The sequence below is a fragment of the Miscanthus floridulus genome, chromosome 8 (genome assembly GCF_019320115.1).
Source record: "Miscanthus floridulus cultivar M001 chromosome 8, ASM1932011v1, whole genome shotgun sequence".
Taxonomy (NCBI): Eukaryota; Viridiplantae; Streptophyta; class Magnoliopsida; order Poales; family Poaceae; genus Miscanthus; species Miscanthus floridulus.
In genome coordinates, this window is record NC_089587.1 from 163,543,261 (window position 1) to 163,563,084 (window position 19,824).

At 48.1% G+C, this 19,824-nt stretch overlaps 1 protein-coding gene, 1 long non-coding RNA gene and 1 pseudogene across 3 annotated transcripts; 1 reads left to right on the forward strand and 2 right to left on the reverse strand.

The window, feature by feature from the left end:
• Nucleotides 1–7,641: 7,641 nt before the first annotated feature.
• On the forward strand, nucleotides 7,642–15,230 carry LOC136473897 (uncharacterized). 2 transcript variants are annotated; one of them, XR_010762780.1, is made up of 4 exons: nucleotides 7,642–7,790; nucleotides 14,104–14,188; nucleotides 14,681–15,046; nucleotides 15,133–15,230. It is a non-coding gene; the product is annotated as an uncharacterized lncRNA (long non-coding RNA). The 2 variants fall into 2 exon arrangements; XR_010762781.1 differs by having other exon boundaries at nucleotides 14,686–15,046.
• On the reverse strand, nucleotides 11,941–13,303 carry LOC136473896 (NAC domain-containing protein 104-like). The gene is made up of 3 exons (XM_066471529.1): nucleotides 12,821–13,303; nucleotides 12,437–12,741; nucleotides 11,941–12,330 (listed from the first exon to the last, which is right to left on the reverse strand). The coding sequence occupies exons 1-3, from the start codon at nucleotides 13,080–13,082 to the stop codon at nucleotides 12,181–12,183; spliced, it is 717 nt and encodes a 238-aa protein (XP_066327626.1). The 5' UTR covers nucleotides 13,083–13,303; the 3' UTR covers nucleotides 11,941–12,180.
• A 383-nt stretch (nucleotides 15,231–15,613) lies between the features above and the next one.
• LOC136477465 (pentatricopeptide repeat-containing protein At2g21090-like) lies at nucleotides 15,614–19,756 on the reverse strand (annotated as a pseudogene).
• Nucleotides 19,757–19,824: the final 68 nt, after the last annotated feature.

Below are 19,824 nucleotides of genomic sequence, written 5' to 3' on the forward strand. Positions count from 1 at the left end.
GCATTGTTAGATCAAATCTCTTTTATGGACATTGAGTTTGTTCGTACCTCATAGTGCAAAGATATGGGAAACAGAGATTCAACAACTTGATTATTTTCCTTGATTATTTTCCTTATCTTCTCAGTGAAAATATATTTCATCACAATCTCTTATGTTTCCTTATCTATGACATAAAATGAGCGCATTATGAAAATATATTTTATAACATATCTAATGATACTAATTTAATGTCATAAATCTTGATGAGTTATTCTAAAAATTTGGTCAAAGTTTTAAAAGTTTGACTTAAGACAACTCCAAAAATCTATTTATTCATGGACAGAGAGAATAAAGCTTAATGGAGGCGGGCATTGCAACCGCCTCCAATCAAAGGTCACCGTTAATGGTGACCAACGGAGGAGATTACTTATGGACCGGCTCGCCGAGCCCATCCACGGGCCGCCGTCGCCTCATCCGCTCGCCAGAACTTGGACCGCGCGCACCGTTGGGAACCGGCCTCCTGCCGCCGAATCGAGTTGCCCACCGCGCGGATCTGGAGGTGGAGGGGGAGGGAGAGCGGCCCACCACCGAGATCTGGACGCCCTCCGTTGGGCTCCATGCCTGCTTGCCGGATCTGGCCTATCGCGGTCGCCGTCGCCGAGAGGCCTTCTCGCGGTTGCCGGATCTGGCTGTTGCTCGGGTGGGGGAGGAACGCGCTGCCTGGGACGTCCACCACCAAGGCGTGCGTCCGCACTCGCACCGTCGAGGCCGCCCGCCTGCTGAGGAAGGGAGAGGGGCAGCTGAGGGAGGGGGAGGGGCTGTGGCTGGCTGAGGGAGGGTGAGGGCCTGCTAAGGGAGGGAGAGACAGCTGAGGGAGGGAGAAGTGAGAGAAAGTTGGAGAGTGAGGTGGAACCCTAACTTCTGTTTATATATAAGCTCGATAGGTGGATTGGATACGGGCTTTTGCTGGGCCTCGTGTATATTTTCCGAGGCGGACCTTTTAAGAGGCCCACCTTGTATAAATCTATTTTAGGAGGCGGTTATTTATTTACTGCCACCATAAATCAATTTTACGAGGCGGGCAAGTTTAACTGCCTCTGTAAATGAAAACAACCACCTCCATTAATCGTCAGTCATTTTACAAGGCGGTTGGATTGTGTGACCGCCTCCGTTAATAAAATGGCACCGCCTCGCAAAATCATTTTTGTAATACTGCTAAGAACTTGTTTGATCCTTAACAATTACTCCCTCCGTCCTATAATACAACGCATTCTAATTTTTTTTAAACAACTTAAGTGATACTCAAATGATACATGTACCTATATACTAAACCCAATTAAAGAGTTTCTCAGCAAATCATTGTTTTGTTTTTAACAGACTATGCCAAATTTGAGCATGGATACAACGGAGAATGTTTTATATTTGAGTAGGAATTTTGAAACTCATAATACATTGTATTTCAGGAGAGTGGGAGTAGCTGCTAAAAATTAACTGTAGTTAGGGATGAAAACGGTCGGGAACGGTCGGGAAAATGTCTTAACCATTCCTGCTCCTATATTTTTTTGCCGGGAATGGGAAGGTCGGACGGGAAAACGAAACCGGTATTACGAGATATCGGGAACGGAATATTTCGAACGGGAACATGTCGATTACGATCGGAAAGCAATAACACAAAACGGGAACATCAATATAACCACTTAAAAGTTTCTTGTTCGATGTTGAACCCGTGATGCTGTTTCTCTGTTCTGAACTCAATCCTGCAGATTGAGAGCAGCTACAGAATACAGATCAATTGTTGTTCAGCTGCATTGATTTTCAGCCCTTCAGTTCAGTTTATAAAACAGCCGCATAGCAGCTTGCTTTCTGTTTTCGCTTTGCAGCAGTTGTTGCTACATCTGTTCCCTGCAGCAGGATTATTTTTTCAGCAACTCATTTCAGCAGGTAGCAGCAACTGAGCACGGCAGCTGACCCTCAACCAAACTGAGCACGGCTGGGCCTGTGGCACCGGCGAACGGGAGGTTTCGTGGGCTGCATCAATCAGTGGGGGTTGAATATGAGGTTTAGGTGTACAAAATACGGAAATACCATCGGGAATTTTTTTGTCCGAATACGGGAACCATGAATACGGTCGGAAAAATTCATTAACTGATTCCGTTCCCGTTCCTGTCTAAAATACGGTGTCGGTTTCCCGTTTCCTGTTTTTCCTGCAAAAATGGTATGCGATCGGTTAATGCGGTATATGGTGTCGGTCGGTTCGGGAATTTCCCGTCCCGTTTTCATCCATAACTGTAGTTTTGTTTGAATCACCAGCTAGTAGTTTGACTAGTATCTTAATTACTCTGAACTAGTTAATAGCTCTAAGCCAACCTCTCCATTAGTATGATTAGGTCCACATGACACCCTCACATGATCTTGGAATGTATGTAAGAGCCTAGCTCTTAATTAAGAATTAGTTTTTCTCTCTCTTCTATTAAAATATAAAAAAAATGCTTAGGCCAGTTTTAGTGGGGTTTTCAACCCACTCATATTTTAGAAATAGTATAGAAAAATTTCATCCTCATGAAACTTTTTCTACTCCCATAAAACTTTTACCATCTCCATGAAAAATTTTATCTCTATGAAACTTTTTCTACTCCCATAAAACTTTTACCATATCTCTTATCATCAATACAGTGCCATGTCAACATATTTAATACTCATGAAACTCTATAAAATGTTAGCCGGGTTGTTGGAGCCCTAACACCGCGCGTGTACACGAAGTACGAAGTGTGGGTAGGTGGCTGAAGCGTTCGTCGACCAATGGATTTGCGTGCCATGACTCCACGAGGGATGTAGAGTAACACATACTAGGAAGAATCGATACAGCATTAATTAGGCTACAACTGAAAATGAGAAGGATTAACTCATGGCCTTAGTTTGTGCAGCAGAAGGAAATACTCCGTTTGTGTAACACAGAGTATGGAAAAACGGAGGGAGTATCACTCCCTTGTGGAGCAGGATATCGATGGTCCCAATTTTTGCTGAAACCTACAGCTGTGTTAGATTGTTAGGCCACATTTTAGATTTATAACATTACCCATGTTGTCATATTTCAACGTGTATGGAAATTTTGTTAACCATGGATGCTGAACTTGTAATCTAGGCCTAAGGTGGCGTTTGGTTTAGGGGATGAGACAGTCCTGATGTTTGGTTAGAAGACATCGAGGACGGAGTCATCTCCTGAGGACATGTTCATCCCTGGCATTTTGATGTTAGTGCAGAATTCAAAATGAGGCCCAATGTATAAGAACAATTATTTAAAAACAATCTATTTTTTTGTTATGCTATAAATAGTATAACTTCTTGATTACATTTTGCCAGAAAATATATGAATTTCTTAATTACTCCCACTATCCTAAAATATAAGGCATTCAAGTATTTTCAAACAAAATAAGGAGTCTAGCAAAAAAAAACCACCTTGCTCCACACTAATTAGGATGGAATAGTTCAATTGTTACTTTTCTTTGCTAAGGGCCGGCTATTTTGGGTGATGCCAATTGTTACTTTATGGCAGGAAGTACTGAGATTAAACTTGTTTTGTTTACCACCGATAATTAGGATACCAATTGTTACATTATGCCATTTGCCATAAAGTAACAATTGGCATCCTAATTATCGCCCGGTTAGCAAGCAGCAAAGTGATGCTTTGCCCTCTTCTTTTTCATTCTCGACGAACATAAAACAAGGGTGACCTTATCTCACAACCAACGGTAACGCTGGGTCAGGATGTCCATCCGTCCCCGCGCCGTCCGGACGTGTCTCCCAGATGCCCAGTGGACCAGCCCAATGGCTCCCTCAAATTCCCCCGTCCGTTTCTAATAAAAAAAATTATCCGCTCGTTGCTCCTATCCGCTCGTCGCTCCTATCCGCTCACCTGCCGCCTTCGAGGAGCAGCGTTCGGCCACCGGACTGTCGGCCGGCCCTGCCTGCCAGGCGCGATGCTCAGCCACCGGACCGCCGGCCCTACCTGCCAGGCACGACACGTGGCTGCCTCTGAGCCGCGGCTGCCCTCTGTCTCCCTGCCCACGTCGCCTGGCTGATGCCTTGCTGCCGCACTCGCGCAGCCGTTGCCGCCAGGCCACCGCCTACAAGCGTCGCCGGGCGATGTCTCCGGCGAACTCCACACATCGACGACGTTCCATTCTCCCAAGCAGGAGATGTTGTGATGTGCTGAAAACGCATGTTGTAAGCGTATGTTTCATGTGTTTCAAGTGTTTCATAGGTATATTGCATCATGCGGATATTGCAAAAGTAGATCGAGAAGTTGCATATGTTGTAATGGTTGTACACGTATGTTGCAAAGGTTTGCTTCCAATGTTTCATATGTGTTTTCAGATGTATGTTGCAAGTGTGTTTATCTGGATGTTCCATATGTTTCACACATATGTTGCAAGTATTTTATTTGGATATTGCATATATTTTGCAATTGTTTTCACGTGTTTTTCTAGGTGTTTTCTGCAAGTGTTTCAGAAACATGTTTCAAGTAGTTCATCTGCCTCAGACGTATGCTGCAAGTGTTGCATCTCGATGTTTCAAAAGCAAACCAGGTGTGCCTCGATGTCTTCTCCTCTGAGCATCGGCTGGGCATCCGCCGCCCCCTACTCTTCCCGATGTTGGTGACGTTCGGGGCAGCGTGGGAAACTTACGCTAGAAGCGGATGGGAAGGGCACATGCGGTCCCCATGTGGCATGCGCGTGCCGAAAATGGAGGGGGCGCAGGCGGAAAGCGGGATGGGGCTCAGGTGTCCGGACGGCGAGGCGCGTGTGGGGGGGGGGGGGAGGCTCCTACGTGCGCGCGAACGCGTGCAAATGGAGCAGGATGCACGGCCCCACAATCAAATACAAAGATTGGACCATCCTATAAAAAACTAAGACAACACCGTCGCATCCTATCTTGCCCCAAACCAAATACAACCTTAGTGCATATATTTTGCATGAGTTGAGGTCTCTTTTTTCTCCTATTTTGCTTTTTGATATCATGCTTTATCAGCCGGGTGCTGCATTTGTAACGTAATGAATGGTTAGTACATACTTTCTCTGTTCCAAATTATAAATCGCTTTGACTTTTTTGATTCATTCTTTTTACTATGTATCTAGACATATTATTATATCTAGATATCGAAATGATAGTAAAATGGATGTACCAAAAAAATCAAAGCGAGTTATAATTTTGAACGGAGGAAGTAACCGCATAAATGAATGGTTATTAAAATCGTAATTATGCATATATCAGAATAAGTTTTTTTCTGAAAAAAACATTTCAACGTGCAAATATCTGTTCTTTTTAGTATTTTTTAGAAATGTTCTCATATTCATAATTTTCCTGGGCCAAAATTGGGCCCATGGGACAACAGGGTGCACCAGCAGTTGTAGAACTCCCAGAGTCGCAATCTTTGGCCGTACTAATTTGCAAATGGCACCCTAGACCTTTCAAACTAGGAAAATTTTGCTGCAGGACACCGTAAAAAACGTAATATGCCGATGAACACTGCAACGAGTGGAATTTGCCCAGTGCCATTACAAATTTAAGGTTCTTTGCCGTGACACACCGCAACCAATATTTTATTTATTTCTCAGATTCGCGGTGAGAGAAGGCGGAAGAAATGACATTTTTGCCCTCCTCTTCAACCTTCGACCGTTTGCTTATTTTTGCCGTAACACATCGCCGTCGCCTTTTCTTCTCCGGCGACGCCCACGACCACAACGCCGGGCATCTCCACCACGTCTCCGGTGGACGGCGGCCTTCTGCGAGGGGCGGACGAGGTAGAGGAGAGCACATAGAAAGCACCAGGGGAGGTCCTCTTAGGTGGAAACGGCTTGGGAAAGCGCTGGTGTCGGGTTGAGGCGGACGGTAGTGGCGGAGCTCTGTGGAACTCGACTACGCGGACATGGATCGATGACGAGGGGTGGGGTTGTGGCCTCTTTGTGCCACTGCGATGCCAACACAGGAGAAAAACAGGCAGGGGGTGACAGGATTTGGTAGATCGGAGCTCGACCTTGGGTCAGCAATGGCAGCGGCGGCGGCGGCTTTGGGCGCTGGAGAGATGGAGGAGGCACGGGGATGGCGGAGTGGTGGCGGCATACTTTTGCGGAGCACGGGTGCCCTTTATAGAGGGAGAGAGAGGAGAGGGCGGTCGCGGAGGGCTCAAGCACGCCGTCAATGGCGGACTCGGTGCGTGTGAGAACGGGTCGCGCTGCGTTGCAGCATCGTCAGCCGTTGTACAGCGACGCCACCACCACGTTACTGGAGACGAGCAGCTGTGGTGGAGATGCCCGGCGTTGCGGTCGCGGGTGTCACTAGAGAAGAAAAGACGGCGGCGATGTGTTACAGCAAAAATAAGCGAACGGCCAAAGGTTGAAGATGAGAGCAAAAAAAAGTCATTTCTCATGCCTTCTCTCTCCATGAATCTAATAAATGAATAAAATATTAGCTACGGCAGGACGAAAAAAAACCCAATTTGTAATGGTACTATGAAAATTCCGCTGGTTGCGGTTTCATCAGCGTATTTATACTTGGCCATCGGGCCGGCCCGTGCCAGGCACGGCCCGGAGGATGTCGGGCCGGCACAGCACGTGGGCCTCCCGGGCCGTGCCCAGCCGGGCGTCGTGCCTGACCAAGGGCCCAGGCATGGCTTGCTGGGCCGTTTTTCGAGCCGGGCCGACACGAGAAGGCACGGCCTGCCAAGCGTGCCAGGCTGGCCCGAGGCCCACAAAGAAGGGAAGGGGAGAGCAGGAGGCAGGGCGCTGTGGCAGGCGGCCGCCGCCGCCGGCGCGCTCGCCCTGGAGGTGGGGCCGCGCGGGGACGCCACGCGCGGGAGGAAGACGGTTGCGCGTGCTTGAAGCCTTGAACCCTAGATCCGCCACCGGGGAGCACGCCCACCCTCGATCCACTGCCTAGGACGCCACCACCCTAGATCCGCCGCCGGGGACCGCCACATGCCTCCTCGCGCGTGGATCTCGTCGTCCTCCGCCTCCTCGTGCCGGATCTCGCGAAGCCGCCGGATCCGGATCTCGTCGGGGCTGCGAGCTCGGTGGATGCGCCGCCTGCTCCTGGCTGCACCGCCACCGTGGTTGGAGGGAGACGGGGCCGCGCTCGCTGCCGTGGTCGAGCCGCGCGCGCCGTGGTTGGAGGGAGAGGGAGGAGGGGCGCCGCCATGGTGGGAGCGAGGAGGGTCGTCGGCATGGTTGGAGGGAGAGGGAGGGCCACCGAGGGAGGGAGGGAGAGAGGAGGTAGGGAGCCGAGGAGGCGGCGGCCGCATGGGGACTAGGGAGGTGACTGGGGCAAGGTCGCGAGGATAGGGTTCGGCCTTCGGGCGTGGCCGCGTCCGCGTGGGGACTTGGGAGGGGGCTGCGCTGCGCGGGCCGACTGGTGGCCTGGTGCTCTTAGCAGGTTGGCTGGTCGGGCCGTGCTGGCCCATAGGCTTGGGGGTCAGCCCAAGCACGGCCTGAGTAACGGGCCGGGCCAGCCCGGGCCCGAGTTTCATCGGGCCGTGTCGGGTTCGTGTCGGACTTTTTTTTCATGCTTCGTGTCGTGCCGTCGTGCTTAGTGCTGCATGGAAGTATAAGCGTATTACGTTTTTTTTCCTACGGCAAGATTTCCCTTCAAACTAATCGGAACCTCCCGTCCTCTCCGGCCCTCCCGTCCGGCATCCCCCTCCAAAAACCCTACGCCTTGGTCGCCTCGCCGGCGGCCAGCGATCCTAGGAATTCTACGAAGAGATTCATGTCCCTATCCTATCCCCGATTAGCTTCTCCCCGCGCCTTCTCTATCAGGTGATCTTTCCTACCTCTAACGCTTCTCCATCTCCGGCATAACTGCATATAGGCCGCTCGATTTTTTTCCATGCCGCGTGATTCTATATGCCGATTTGTGCTCCTGGAGTCCGCAATTCCTTACTCCAGTGGGTTATTCGATTTGTGACGCTGGCCGAAATTATATGCTTCATTTTGATTTTGAGGGCTTTATATGATTTAGCTAGGCTAGATAGCAAATGCAAGAAGGGACTGAAATGCTCAAACCTCAAATTGCATTGGTGTGTGCACGAATATTCTGATTTCTCATGGGGAGCTTACACAGTGCAGGTTTTGTTTTCGGGGCAAAATTCCTCGCTGAGTCGGTCGAATTTTGTATGTGATACTGAGGATTTGACCAGGCTATTTAGTTGGCTAGGCTGAAGCTCAGAGGATGTAAAACTATGAACTGCACAAAAGGAGGATTAGTGATCATTGAAGATCATGTTTTTCTAAATAATTGGTACAATTCATCCCACACATACACTATGGGCATTGAAGATTGTGCTATAAACTCCAGTGTAAGAATGTCTGACTCTGACCAAGGGAATGGGGGAAAAAACAAATTGTGTTATGAGCTTAATTGAGCCCTATGCTGAAAATAGCCCAGGTCAGCATATCGAAAGGTTGCAAACCTGCAATGCCAAATTAGACTTGAGTTTTGATACGCTTCCCACCAAGCTAGCCTAGTGGCTAAAGATGGCAGTTGAAAGCAAGTAGCATGGTTACAATCATATCAAACATTCTGAATGTCATGTGCATGTAACAGTGTAGTGTTTAATGTGACCCTTTTGTTTTCTAACTGTTAAAGCTTCTACACTTGTGGTGCAAAAAATCTGAATGATTGATAATGGGGGACCAATTGGTGAAGCAGGATCAACTAAAGTTCTTTTCTCTCCCCCACCCCTAAAAAAAGCTGCTAGCTTCGGGCCACTTTTCATGATTCAGAAATAATCAATGGAGAACCATGTACCATATTACATTACAACTTTTACACGTTCTCTCAGTTCATGTGCACATAGAATTAGCTAGCACACTGCTTAGGATGGACTTTGGGGCACAACTGCACAAGAGAAGCTCTATTTATCTGTAACATACCAAATATGTATACAACTGATTGGTTAAGAACTCTGAATGCTTCCAAGCTCTGACTGATATTTTCTGTTTTCATCCTACATTGATAAGTCTGAGTGTCTGACAGGATTGGGGTGAACTTACACTATGCATATCATAGGCACAATTAGTGCCTAGGAAAAAGTAGTAAATGCATGGATGTGTCCCCGTTGGACACTGCATCCACACATGATTAGATAATGTTATGTCACCATTGTAGGCAGATCATCTGTACTTTTTGACAATTACAGGCATTTAATCCATTTCTGGGTTTCCAAGTTGTCTATTTTTAACATGTTTAAAGAAAGTAGCCATATGGCTTTCAGAAACTTTCTAGAGATATGAGGTATGAGTTTGGTATTTTTTCTCCAATACACAGTTCATTTAATAATCCTTTGTTAATTGTCCCTTTCTTGGATATAGTGGCGATAAATGCAACGGATTTAAAAACTCATCTGTTGTTAGGGAAGTTCAATCATAAAGTTCGTCCATCGCAATGATTTCCCTCTCAAATGTTGACTGCTAACTCCAACAACGTGGAATTCACGGGAGATGTTAGGAGGGTACCTAAGTTTTGATACCTGTTGCACAACAAACAGCACTGTATGACTTCAAACTGCTAAGCAAGGATCTGTTTGTGGTCCCATGAATGAGCGTTTGGTTCTTTGCCTCTTTGGGCTACTAAACTAGTTAAACCAGCCATAAAAAAAACATTTGAGCTATGCCTCAAAAGCTATCTCAGTGCGCAACCTCCTGCTTATAAGTTGCATTCCTCTTACCAGAAACCAATATGGGATTGTCCCAACTCCCCAAAACTATGACCGTGTAAATGGGTTATGAACATAACAACTGAAGCTAGTAGGTGAGCTAATACAAATTTATAATTTCAAAAGTTGTTAGCTTTTGAAATGACTTCAGGGGCCCTACTTGCGAGTTAGGCATGTGTCCTCTTCAAAGTGTTGGGTAAATGATGTTAATATGGAGCATCTCGACTATTGGTTATAACATTAGCATCATTAGCTGGTTTGAGGAGGTAAAGTGATCTCTGGTCGTGTATACAAGTGAAGTGCAATGTGAACTATCAGATTTTAACCATGCCAATCTAGGTTGCAGGTTCAACTACTTTTCAGTTTTCAGACTGTTGCTAAAAGGTGCTGTTGCTATCTAAGGGTATGAATTGGATTTTTTATGTTTAAAGTTATGAATTTAGCATAGTTGCAGAAAACCAAAAAATCATTGCTACTGAACATTTGGGAAGAAAATGACATTTGTTCTTCTGTAAAAAAATAAAAAGGTCTCTTGTTTTACGTGGGGTCAGGAATCAGGATTCACGAACACTGCTATTGAATTATTATCCTGATATGGTTCATTCAAAGATAAGGTATTGGACAAATCCCTTAACTGAAAAGGTTCTTCGAAAAAAATCCTTTAACTGAAAAATACTAAGCTAACATATGCTGCTCTGCTGTAGGAATTTCTGAAGCACTAAATGTATTGCATCAACTCCACTCTCAAATTTAAGTGAAAAAAAATCCTATCGCAGTCCTTTGTATCCTGGATGTCTATGAAATTCAGGTGTTTGCCTCTGCAATTTGTGCTTGGCATGGTTGGTTTTATACTTTTATCACTGCATTGATGCTTTATTTTTGGGTTTGGTACTCTTTAGTTCTGCATGATTGATAGCATGCATGTTGCATTTAAGATATGATCACTCTTATGTTCTTTTGTTATTGCAAGCTGATATCATATATGACCCAAGCAAGATGCATCAGTTCTCAACACTGAGATGTGGACATGTGGTTTGTATACGTTGCCGATGCATATCTCAAAATTAGGAGTTATTGTATTGTAAATGCTCTATCTGGCTGAATATGTTAACAGACCTAGGCTCTCCTTTCAACTAGAAAGTCTGTTACATTAAAGGGCGTACCCAGTACAGAGAGCTCCTGCTCTGTGCGGGGTCTGGGGAAGGGTGTCAGTGGCAAGCCCTACCCTCGCCTGTGCAATGCGAGGAGACCGCGACTCGAACCCGGGACCTTCCGGTCACAGGCGGTAAGACTCTACCGCTTGCACCAGGCCCGCCCTTCAAAAAGTCTGTTACATTCTAAAAGAAAAAAGATCATGACGGAACAATCAAAATGATAGCATGTATATACCACTAACATAGCTATAATTAATCTTTTTGTTATTTATCCTTTGAAGAATTGAAGTGTCCCCATTCACTTATATATGTTGGACCTTTATCATGTTCGTGATGTCAGGAAAATTAGGACAATAGGACATGCATGAATCATGAAGAAGTAATATAAATTCAAACGATACAAGGGTTAGTTATAGAGGAAAGTCCTCGCATTCTGTGCACCAGTATGATCTAGGTGTTAAGCTTGAGCCGGCAAGGCGTTTGTGTAAAACAGTTAGCAAGGTTATCGTTACTGGTTTTTGGAGCTGTTTAGGCGGCTCTAGAGCTGTAAAAATCTTTTAGTCCTGAATTACTTTTTTTTGTGAAATTGGTCCTGAATTACTGTGTAGTGACTCGCCTGCAATTAGTGATCTAAAGCCATCATTAGGCAATGAGCAACCAATCATGCTTTGCACTTCAGTTTTGGCAAGTTTGGTCTGTTCATGGGTGCACTACTACTTCCCGCATGCAAACTTGCCTTGTGACCGCAATACCGCATAGATGTACAACCATATGACCTTGAAAATTATCTTATTGCTGACATAGATGGCAAGATGGTTGCGTATGCTCCAACCACCTTTTCGTTCTTAATCTCTGTTAAATAGAAGTATCTCAAATTCTCAATGTCCCCTTCTTTTCGTGAGTGAAACACCATTTTTCACATAGATGCAAAGGTAGGTTTCCGATAAATCAACAATCTGCTGGTCATATTTCTACATCAGTCTGTTCATCCACAAGTAGCAAGCAATGATCCACAGCAAATTAATCAAATTAAACCACCAAATGCTTGAGGAAGTTAGTTGATCTTTAGCTAATAAGTGGCTGTGTTCGTTCACACACATATGACACATGTCATGGTTACCAGACACAAGCTCAAGCTTTTAACCCGGCCATTGCATGATAGTTAATTACATGGTAATGATTTAGGATAGACTGGATTAAGTTCGATGCCTATCAGGCCATCTGAATCATACAAAATGCAACTTGCAACCACTTACGTAGATATCACCATCACAGTTATTAATTAAATGGCCTGATAGGCATAGAACCTATCGTGAGCTCTACTTTCTAGCTAGGGTTCTAATTATTTGGCAAACTCACTTCGTCGTAGTCATCTAACGACAAAAACACCTCATCTAAGCATGAAAGCTCTGTGCCCTCATCATGGAAGCTCACTTGTGAACTGCAACTTGATTCGAACACTCTACATATCACCCAGCTGTTGGACTCCTGCAAAAGGATCATTGATTGGTTTGTGCACCCCGTCAGTCGTCACACATATATAAGCTGCTGGCTGCCAAGAAGCAATATAATACGCTACAGCGAGATCACTCACCGTGCTTGAGTGAAGTCTCTTCCTCTGGGATTTCCTAGTGGAGCTTGAGCTACTTGGGGTGCTGCTACCGCTGACATTGTATCCTCCATCTTGAAGGTGGTACTCATGCATGATCCAGTTTGTTTTGAAACCTTTGAAAGGCTCCCCAGTGCAGAAGATGAGCGTCTTCTTCATGCCGACAATACAGCCACTGCTTGTTACTGTTTCATCGGCACCAACGGGGTTCCAGTACCCATTCGGAGAGGTTCTGCTTTGTGCGGCATGGCTAAAGAAATACCACTGGTTTCCAGCTTGCAGCGCCGTTCCTTGGAAGAAGATCATTAACTGTTGTAAGCACACGATTTCACCATGCATAACAATAGAGAGATGGCTGAGAGTGCAAACCATTCAATTCCCACGGATCGTAGCGGTGCAGAAGTATCGTCGGGACGATGTCAGGGCGGCATGGGAGGTTGGCCACTTTGCGACGGAGGAAATGGACGACGAGATCTTCATCTGAAGGGAAGAAATGGAAACCAGGAGGTAGGTTGGTAGCTCCTCCCATGCTAGCTGCGTGCAGTGCAACTTCCATTCGCTGGCAGCGACGATGACGAAGAGGGTGAAATGAGACGAGGTGAATATGAGGGAGGTAGTTCATGGCGGTCATAGAGTGGTGCTTTTATAGGGAGCATATGGGTGTGGGCTAGCTTAGGCTTAGCTCAGTGAGAGGGAGGGAGAGACGTGCAAGTCAAGGAGTGTTGAGAGGTTTTGGAGGCGGCTGCAGCTAACACAAGGAAAGAAATTCGTGGTTCGCCTTCCTCCCCCCTTTATTTCTTTCTTTCGTGGATGGAGCTAATGATACTAGGAGGAGACATTATATTCGTCGGATCATGATGGAGTCCTATGTATCTGCCCTGATGTGCAGTGTGCAGTAGAATGTAAATTGTATTAATTTTGAACTGAACCAATCATTACACTCTAAACAAAAAAAAAGATTATTAGGTCAAGAGGTTTATACATTCAAAATATGGTTAGGTTCTAATGATTATGATTTTTGCAAGGCCGGTCATAGAGAACTAGCTAGTAGCAGGAGTAGCTAGGCATCATGTTTGCAGTAAGTCTAGTGGCAACACCACCCTTCAATTTGTTCTCCTGAGAAGAGTAAATCTAGATATTGCAGTTCAGTTAATAATGCATGCTAGCTTTGGCTTTCTCTTTCCGGTTTGGTAGCCTAGCTTGATAAGTTCGTATTAGTCATCCAACTTTCTAATCTGCTGGTGAACCTCATCAGCATGCTGTTAGACTAGCTACGCGCAATGCAGCAATGGTCACATAAAGTGCCGGCACCCCAATATATAGGTACCCTGTAGGCCTGTACATGCTGCGGCTCTGCTGGTGAAGAGTGACGAGTGCCCTCTTCCCCATGTCATGCATTCGTCACCCTTGTCGATCGATCAAGCCATGCTCCTCCACGGTTCTTGACCACAGCATTATTATTATTATGACATAGGTAGATAGATAGATAGCACCCACAAAGGCTGCACAGCACAGTTTGTGTGGACTTGTGAGTTATTAGTACTACAAGAGCATCACTTGGTGAAGAAGCAAAACCCAGCGATTAGTACATCAATCATTTCAAATAATTCCATGTGTATCAACTGGGCTAAATTATATTCCTGTCTTTGCAGGCACTATATATCATCATCATTGCAAACTACAAGCACAAAACAAGATCTGTCTCTTGGATCATGTGAACAAGTTGCGCCACAAGTGGTAATAAGACGACCCCTCCTCCTCCTTCCTCTCTTGGCAACAAAAACAAGCCATCCCATTCTACAGAGATGAAGGGATCATGAGTGGAAGGGAGAAACAAAAGAGCAGAGAGATAGATATCAGAATGGAAGGCCATGCCATTCTTCTTCTTCAGTAATAGTATAGGCCAAATACATACATAATCAACTACCAGAACTGCTCTAATGGCCTGTTATCGAGATGCTTATCCTCATGAGGATGCCGAGCGTAATCATGGACACCGAATCTTCCAGCAAACTATGCATGCTAGCTCCCAGCAGAAAAAGATCTGGCTCCACCACTCCATTCCATTTTCCTTGGTGCACAATCACCAGTCTGCTGCCCCCACACCCACAGTGTCTCCAGGCACCACCCTGCTCCTTTTCCCTCGCGCTCTCGCTTTTGCCTTGCCTTGCCTTGCCTTTTGGGTGTCCCAACTCTCATGCATGCTCGCTCTCTGCTTCTTTATGGCAGGGCAGGCCATCAAAGGGAGAAAGATTAGGCTCAAGTCCACCACCAGAAGCCGTGCCGGTAGTACACGTGAGGGAAGGCCACCTAATCCCGGGACCCACCTGTCATGTGGGGGGAGTGGAGGGGGGCTTCTTTGGCGCCATCCCCATGGTGACGTGCCCATGACGCAGTTGGTCGTTCAATCTGTCGCAAGGTTGGATGGATCCTTGGAACGAAGAGAACGTGGATGGCAGATGCCCACGCGCGGCTGCACACCGTTTGCTTTTGCAGCTCGATCTGGAGATGTCGGGTGCATGCGGTGCGGCATATTATTTACAACATGATCCTGATCAAGATGATGTGCCAGCACGGACTCATGCTTTTTTTTTGGTGTGTGTGTTTGCATTGCAAGCCTGAAGATGTCGATCTCGTCGCATTTGATGATTGGTGACGTTATTGTGTTTTACTGAATGCAGCAGGAGGTTTCGGGGCGGATTTATTTAAGAAACAAGGCAGTGGCAGGGCAGCCGTTATGGGGGAGGACCGGAGAAGAGTCTGTGCATCTACAGTGCAGGAGCCCAATGATGAAGCACTCGTAACTTGCTGGCTCTGCCTTTCCTTTGCAGGGGATGGCTCCTGGCTGGGTTCATCTTCATCCCGGGAGCACTTTTGCAGGGATTGGGCTCATGCTCATTTCATCTCTGCGCCTGGACGCCTGGTGTCCGGTGAGCGTGCGTGCACACCGACACATGGGAATGAATATAAGAGGAATAGACACGGAGTGGCAGGCGTCCACGTTCCCCCCTCTCTCTCTCGGCATATGTATGGTCTCGCGGATACCGGCACGTTCTGTCTCAGCGCCGCGCGGGATAAGGCCAAGCCATGGTGCCGTGGTTGCTGGCCGCAGGCGCTGTGGATGCACCACAGACGCCAGGGGAGAGGAACGCCATGGCCGCTGGGTGGGTCGCCCACTCGTGCGCGCGCTGCTGGCCTCTACCGGCGTCAGGCGAAGAAGGTGAGCCGTGAGCGAGGGCAATGCCAATGCAGCAGCCCGGTTGGTGGCTGGCAGCGCCGCAGACTCACTCGCCTGGGGCGGGGCGGCGGGGCCTGGGTGAAGTGAAACCAACGGTGGGGAGTGAATGGGACGGAGAATGGCCGCGCCAACCCCCTTTTCCTCCTCGTGTCTGTCTTCATGGCTAGTTACTGCGTGTCTACATCACCTGTGACGATTGCTCCTCCCTGTACTCTTCCATTTCCTTCACAGTTTTTTTTATTAAAAAAAACAAAAGACACATCAACTCTTTGTTTGTTTCCTTTTTCATGTCACCAAGTTGTGCTTTTATATGCACTTCTCTTTTTCTCTCTCATGTTGTTACAAAAGTATCTATGTGATTTGTATAATGATGAATGGATGATGATCTGGTTAATCTTGATGGTGACTTGGTGAGAAGATTACCTCTAACTGGCCGTGGAATGTGGATTGCATGATTCTGTTGCCCTGTCAACACAGCACAGTGCCGCCCAATATATAACAGCCATCATCGCTCAATGTGTTCCTTCATCCATCCAGGCCCCTTCTTATCCAATTGCTGCGGCGTTTATGTGTGTACATCATTGCTTACATTTGTTGTAACTGTAGGATCATCTAAGAGTAGATCTAGCGGGTGAAACCCTTCTATTTGATATAGAACATATAAATCCGTCCTAGAACATAAACTAGAGAGAGGATGAGAGAGGGGAGGTGTTACCGACCATCAGTGGGCTTGGCGGAGGAGCTGGCCATGGCGTCGGTGAAGAAAGCGCTGTCGAGTTGGGGTCGATGGAGAGGGGCGACGCAGTCCAGTGACGACGGCGGCCAGGCGGCGGCGAGTTGAGGAGGACGGTGGCGGCGCTTCCTGCCGCTGCTACGCTCCCTTAGATCGGATTAGGGTTGTGTCGGTGGGGTACTGTGGCTGCGGTCAACCTCGTACTGCGAGCCGTCGACCCCCACCTCTTTATATAGCGCAGTGCGACGAGGGTCTACCAACCATATAGGGTTGGACGCCCTCGATCAGGGCGCGGGATCAAGGCCCAAGTTGGCCGTTGGGCCAATCTTGGTGGAGAGATCAACCTAACAACATTCTCTCCATGTGCCCCACTTCCATATTCTCTGCTGCTGCTGCTGCAACCAGTGCAAGTGTCCATCAACCTTCAACCCGGTTGGATGGCAACTTGCAGGCTTGCAGGAGTCACATTCGGCGCACGCTCAAACTGAGTGCCCGCCAGCAGCAAGTGGCAACTGTTGCATAGAACACGACAGATGCTTTACAGACCCCCTCTTCCAGCGCTCCAACACAAACACAAACGGCCTCTAGCTTGAAAGAAAGAGGCCGTCAAAATCTTTGAGCAATAGAACTCTTCAACCACAGCCCATATATTTTCTGCGCAGCAAATATGCAAGACAAGTTATCCATTCAGTGAACCATTCACACAAGATCTGGATGCTCAGAACTATTTCCCTCGATTTGTACAATAGATAAATCAGCTCACAGGGTGCCACGGCCACAAACTTAACTAAATCAGAATCTCTCTGAACCTTCTAACATAGAATCATCATTCTCAAGAATCAGTGTTTTTTTTCTTAAGGAAAGGGAAAGATCAGCCCAAGGGCGGGCCTGGTGCAAGCGGTAGAGTCTTACCGCCTGTGACCGGAAGGTCCCGGGTTCGAGTCGCGGTCTCCTTCGCATTGCACAGGCGAGGGTAAGGCTTGCCACTGACACCCTTCCCCAGACCCCAGCATAGGAGGGAGCTCTCTGCACTGGATACGCCCTTTTTTTAAAGAGAAAGATCAGCCGACAGCACAGTGCAGACGAATATATATTAGAGTCAAGGAACTCAAACTGCAATCGATCAAACTCTTGCAGCTTCTGCTGTGGTTGAAGCCTGACGGATTATGCCATGACTCAAGAGTTGGAACATTGAATCAACTGCAGGTCATTCTCTAGGTAAACCTCGTTGAGCACTTGAGCTCTCGAACTGAAGGTTCAAAAACTCTGCACGAACAGAAGCCCTGGACTCTGGAGCTATTTTTGCAGTCTCACAAGGTTTAACAGAGTGTATGACAATGAATGAGGATGCTGATGGCAACGCAGTGGACCTCGTCTACCATCGTCATACCAGAGTGAGTGTTCTGGCAACACCAGAGCAATGCTTTATACATGGGCGGTTTTCTCTCAAATGTCAGCAAAAATTGAAGCTGGTGTTCGGTAGGATCCTCTGCTATGCTCATATGGTCGAGAAGCTTGCCCAACATCTCATATATCTCGTTTGCATCGCAATGAGACATGTCATCAGCAATAAATACATGCTTTGCACTCCGCACCTCAATCCAACTATAAGCCTGATCCTTCTTAAGGTCCTTCTCCTTCATGAGCCCCCTGACTCGACGTGCATCATCCCACTGTCCTGCAGCTGCATAGATGTTTGACAACATGACATACCGACCACTGTTCCCGGGCTCTAACTTGAAGAGAAACTCTGCCACTTCCTCTGCAAGCTCGATATTTCCATGAAGGCGACATGCACCTAGGAGAGCTCCCCAGGACCCAGCTGTACCAGGACCGATCCTGGATGGCAAATCTTTGATGAACTCAGTTGCTTCTTCCAGCTGCCGATTCCGACCAAGAGCATCAATGAAGGCAGCATAGTGTTCAGCCCTTGGTTCAATACCATGGTCCTCCATTGATTCGAGAATGAGGCGTCCATTAGATACTAGACCCGGAATGGCTGCAGGCCGTGAGGACAGCCAGGAAAGTGACATGGGTTGGACGGACTCCAGCTACCAGCATCTCCTCAAAAATAGGCAAGTGACTGCTTTCCCAGGCCATTATGCGAGAACCCGGTGACCATGGAGTTCCAAGAGATAAAGTCCCTCTCAGGCATCCGGTGGAACACTGCCATGGCAGCCGTCACGTCCCCACACTTAAAGTACATGTCAACGAGTGCATTGTGGATGAAAATGTTGAAAGGGTCAGAACCAATGCTCCGTCGCAAGATGAAGCAGTGCAATTCCTTCCCCCGTGTGACAAGCCCAAGTTTGGCACATGCGCCCAAAGCTGACACCAACGCAAAAGGCGTTGGAGATGCTCCGTCGGCCAGCATCCGTTCAAACAGCTCAAGAGCGGTGTCCTCCTCTCCATTCTGCTCATGCCCAGAAATCAGTGCTGTCCATGCAACCCTATCTTTATCTGGCATCATATCGAACACCTGCACTGCCTCATCGAGCTTCTTCACTTGGCAGTACCCAGAAATCATCGACGTCCAAGTGACATTGTCTCGGATGCTGACCTGATTGAACAAATGTCTCGCATCCTCCACCCTCCCAGCCTTGCTGTAGGCGTTCACCATGGCATTGGCCAAGATGACGGTCAACTCCATCCCTGATACCACCACCGCGCCATGCATTTCCCGCAGCGGCCTCGCAGCTCTGATTCCCGCACATGCAGTCGCCACGCTGACCACCGTGAACCGATCCATGGCCAACCCTGGCCCCAAGAACCTGTCCCTGGCCAGCCGGGCAACCACGCGGAGCGCCTCCACCTGCCGCCCGTGGTGCACGAGGGACGACATGAGGGTGTTATAGGAGACGAGGTTGCGTGAGTAGGCCGGCATTGTGTCGAACAGGTGGAGGGCGCCGGGGAGGGTGCCCGGCCTGCGTAAGAGCGCGGCGAGAAGCGTGTTGTAGGAGTGCGCGTTCTTGTGTGGAAGGTCGTCGAAGGCCGCGACCGCAGCGGCCGGCGACGGGAGCGGGGAGTAGAGCGCGACGAGGCGATTGGACAGGCAGCGTATGGCTGGTGAGCGCCGTCTTGACGAGGTGCGCGTGCACTGCGCGGCCGAGACGGAGCACGTCCCCCGTGGAGATGGCCCGCTCCAGGAGCGGAATCAACTCCGGGAAGGCGAGGGCGCTTCCGCCGGCGGCGGCTGGAGGAGGTGCTGGGAGGCATGGCGGCGGGTGGACGGCGAGCGGCGGGAGAAGGCGGCGCATGCGTTCCGGACGCGACGAACGGCCAGCATATGCGCTCACAGACGCTGAAGCTATTTTACTGGGCCGTGTATGATAGCGGGCCTTTGGGCGAATGAAGCAGGCCAAGTCAGTACGTGAAGGCGAGCAAGCTCCCGAAGGCCGTAGC

What these genes read in the sequence shown, in the direction of transcription:
- LOC136473896 (XM_066471529.1), bottom strand. Translation starts at nt 13,082, where the DNA reads ATGACCGCCATGAACTACCTCCCTCATATTCACCTCGTCTCATTTCAC. An exon ending in CGATCCGTGGGAATTGAATG is followed by an intron (nt 12,742 to 12,820) that starts GTTTGCACTCTC and finishes TCTTCTTCCAAG; the next exon opens with GAACGGCGCTGCAAGCTGGA. An exon ending in AGAGACTTCACTCAAGCACG is followed by an intron (nt 12,331 to 12,436) that starts GTGAGTGATCTC and finishes ATCCTTTTGCAG; the next exon opens with GAGTCCAACAGCTGGGTGAT.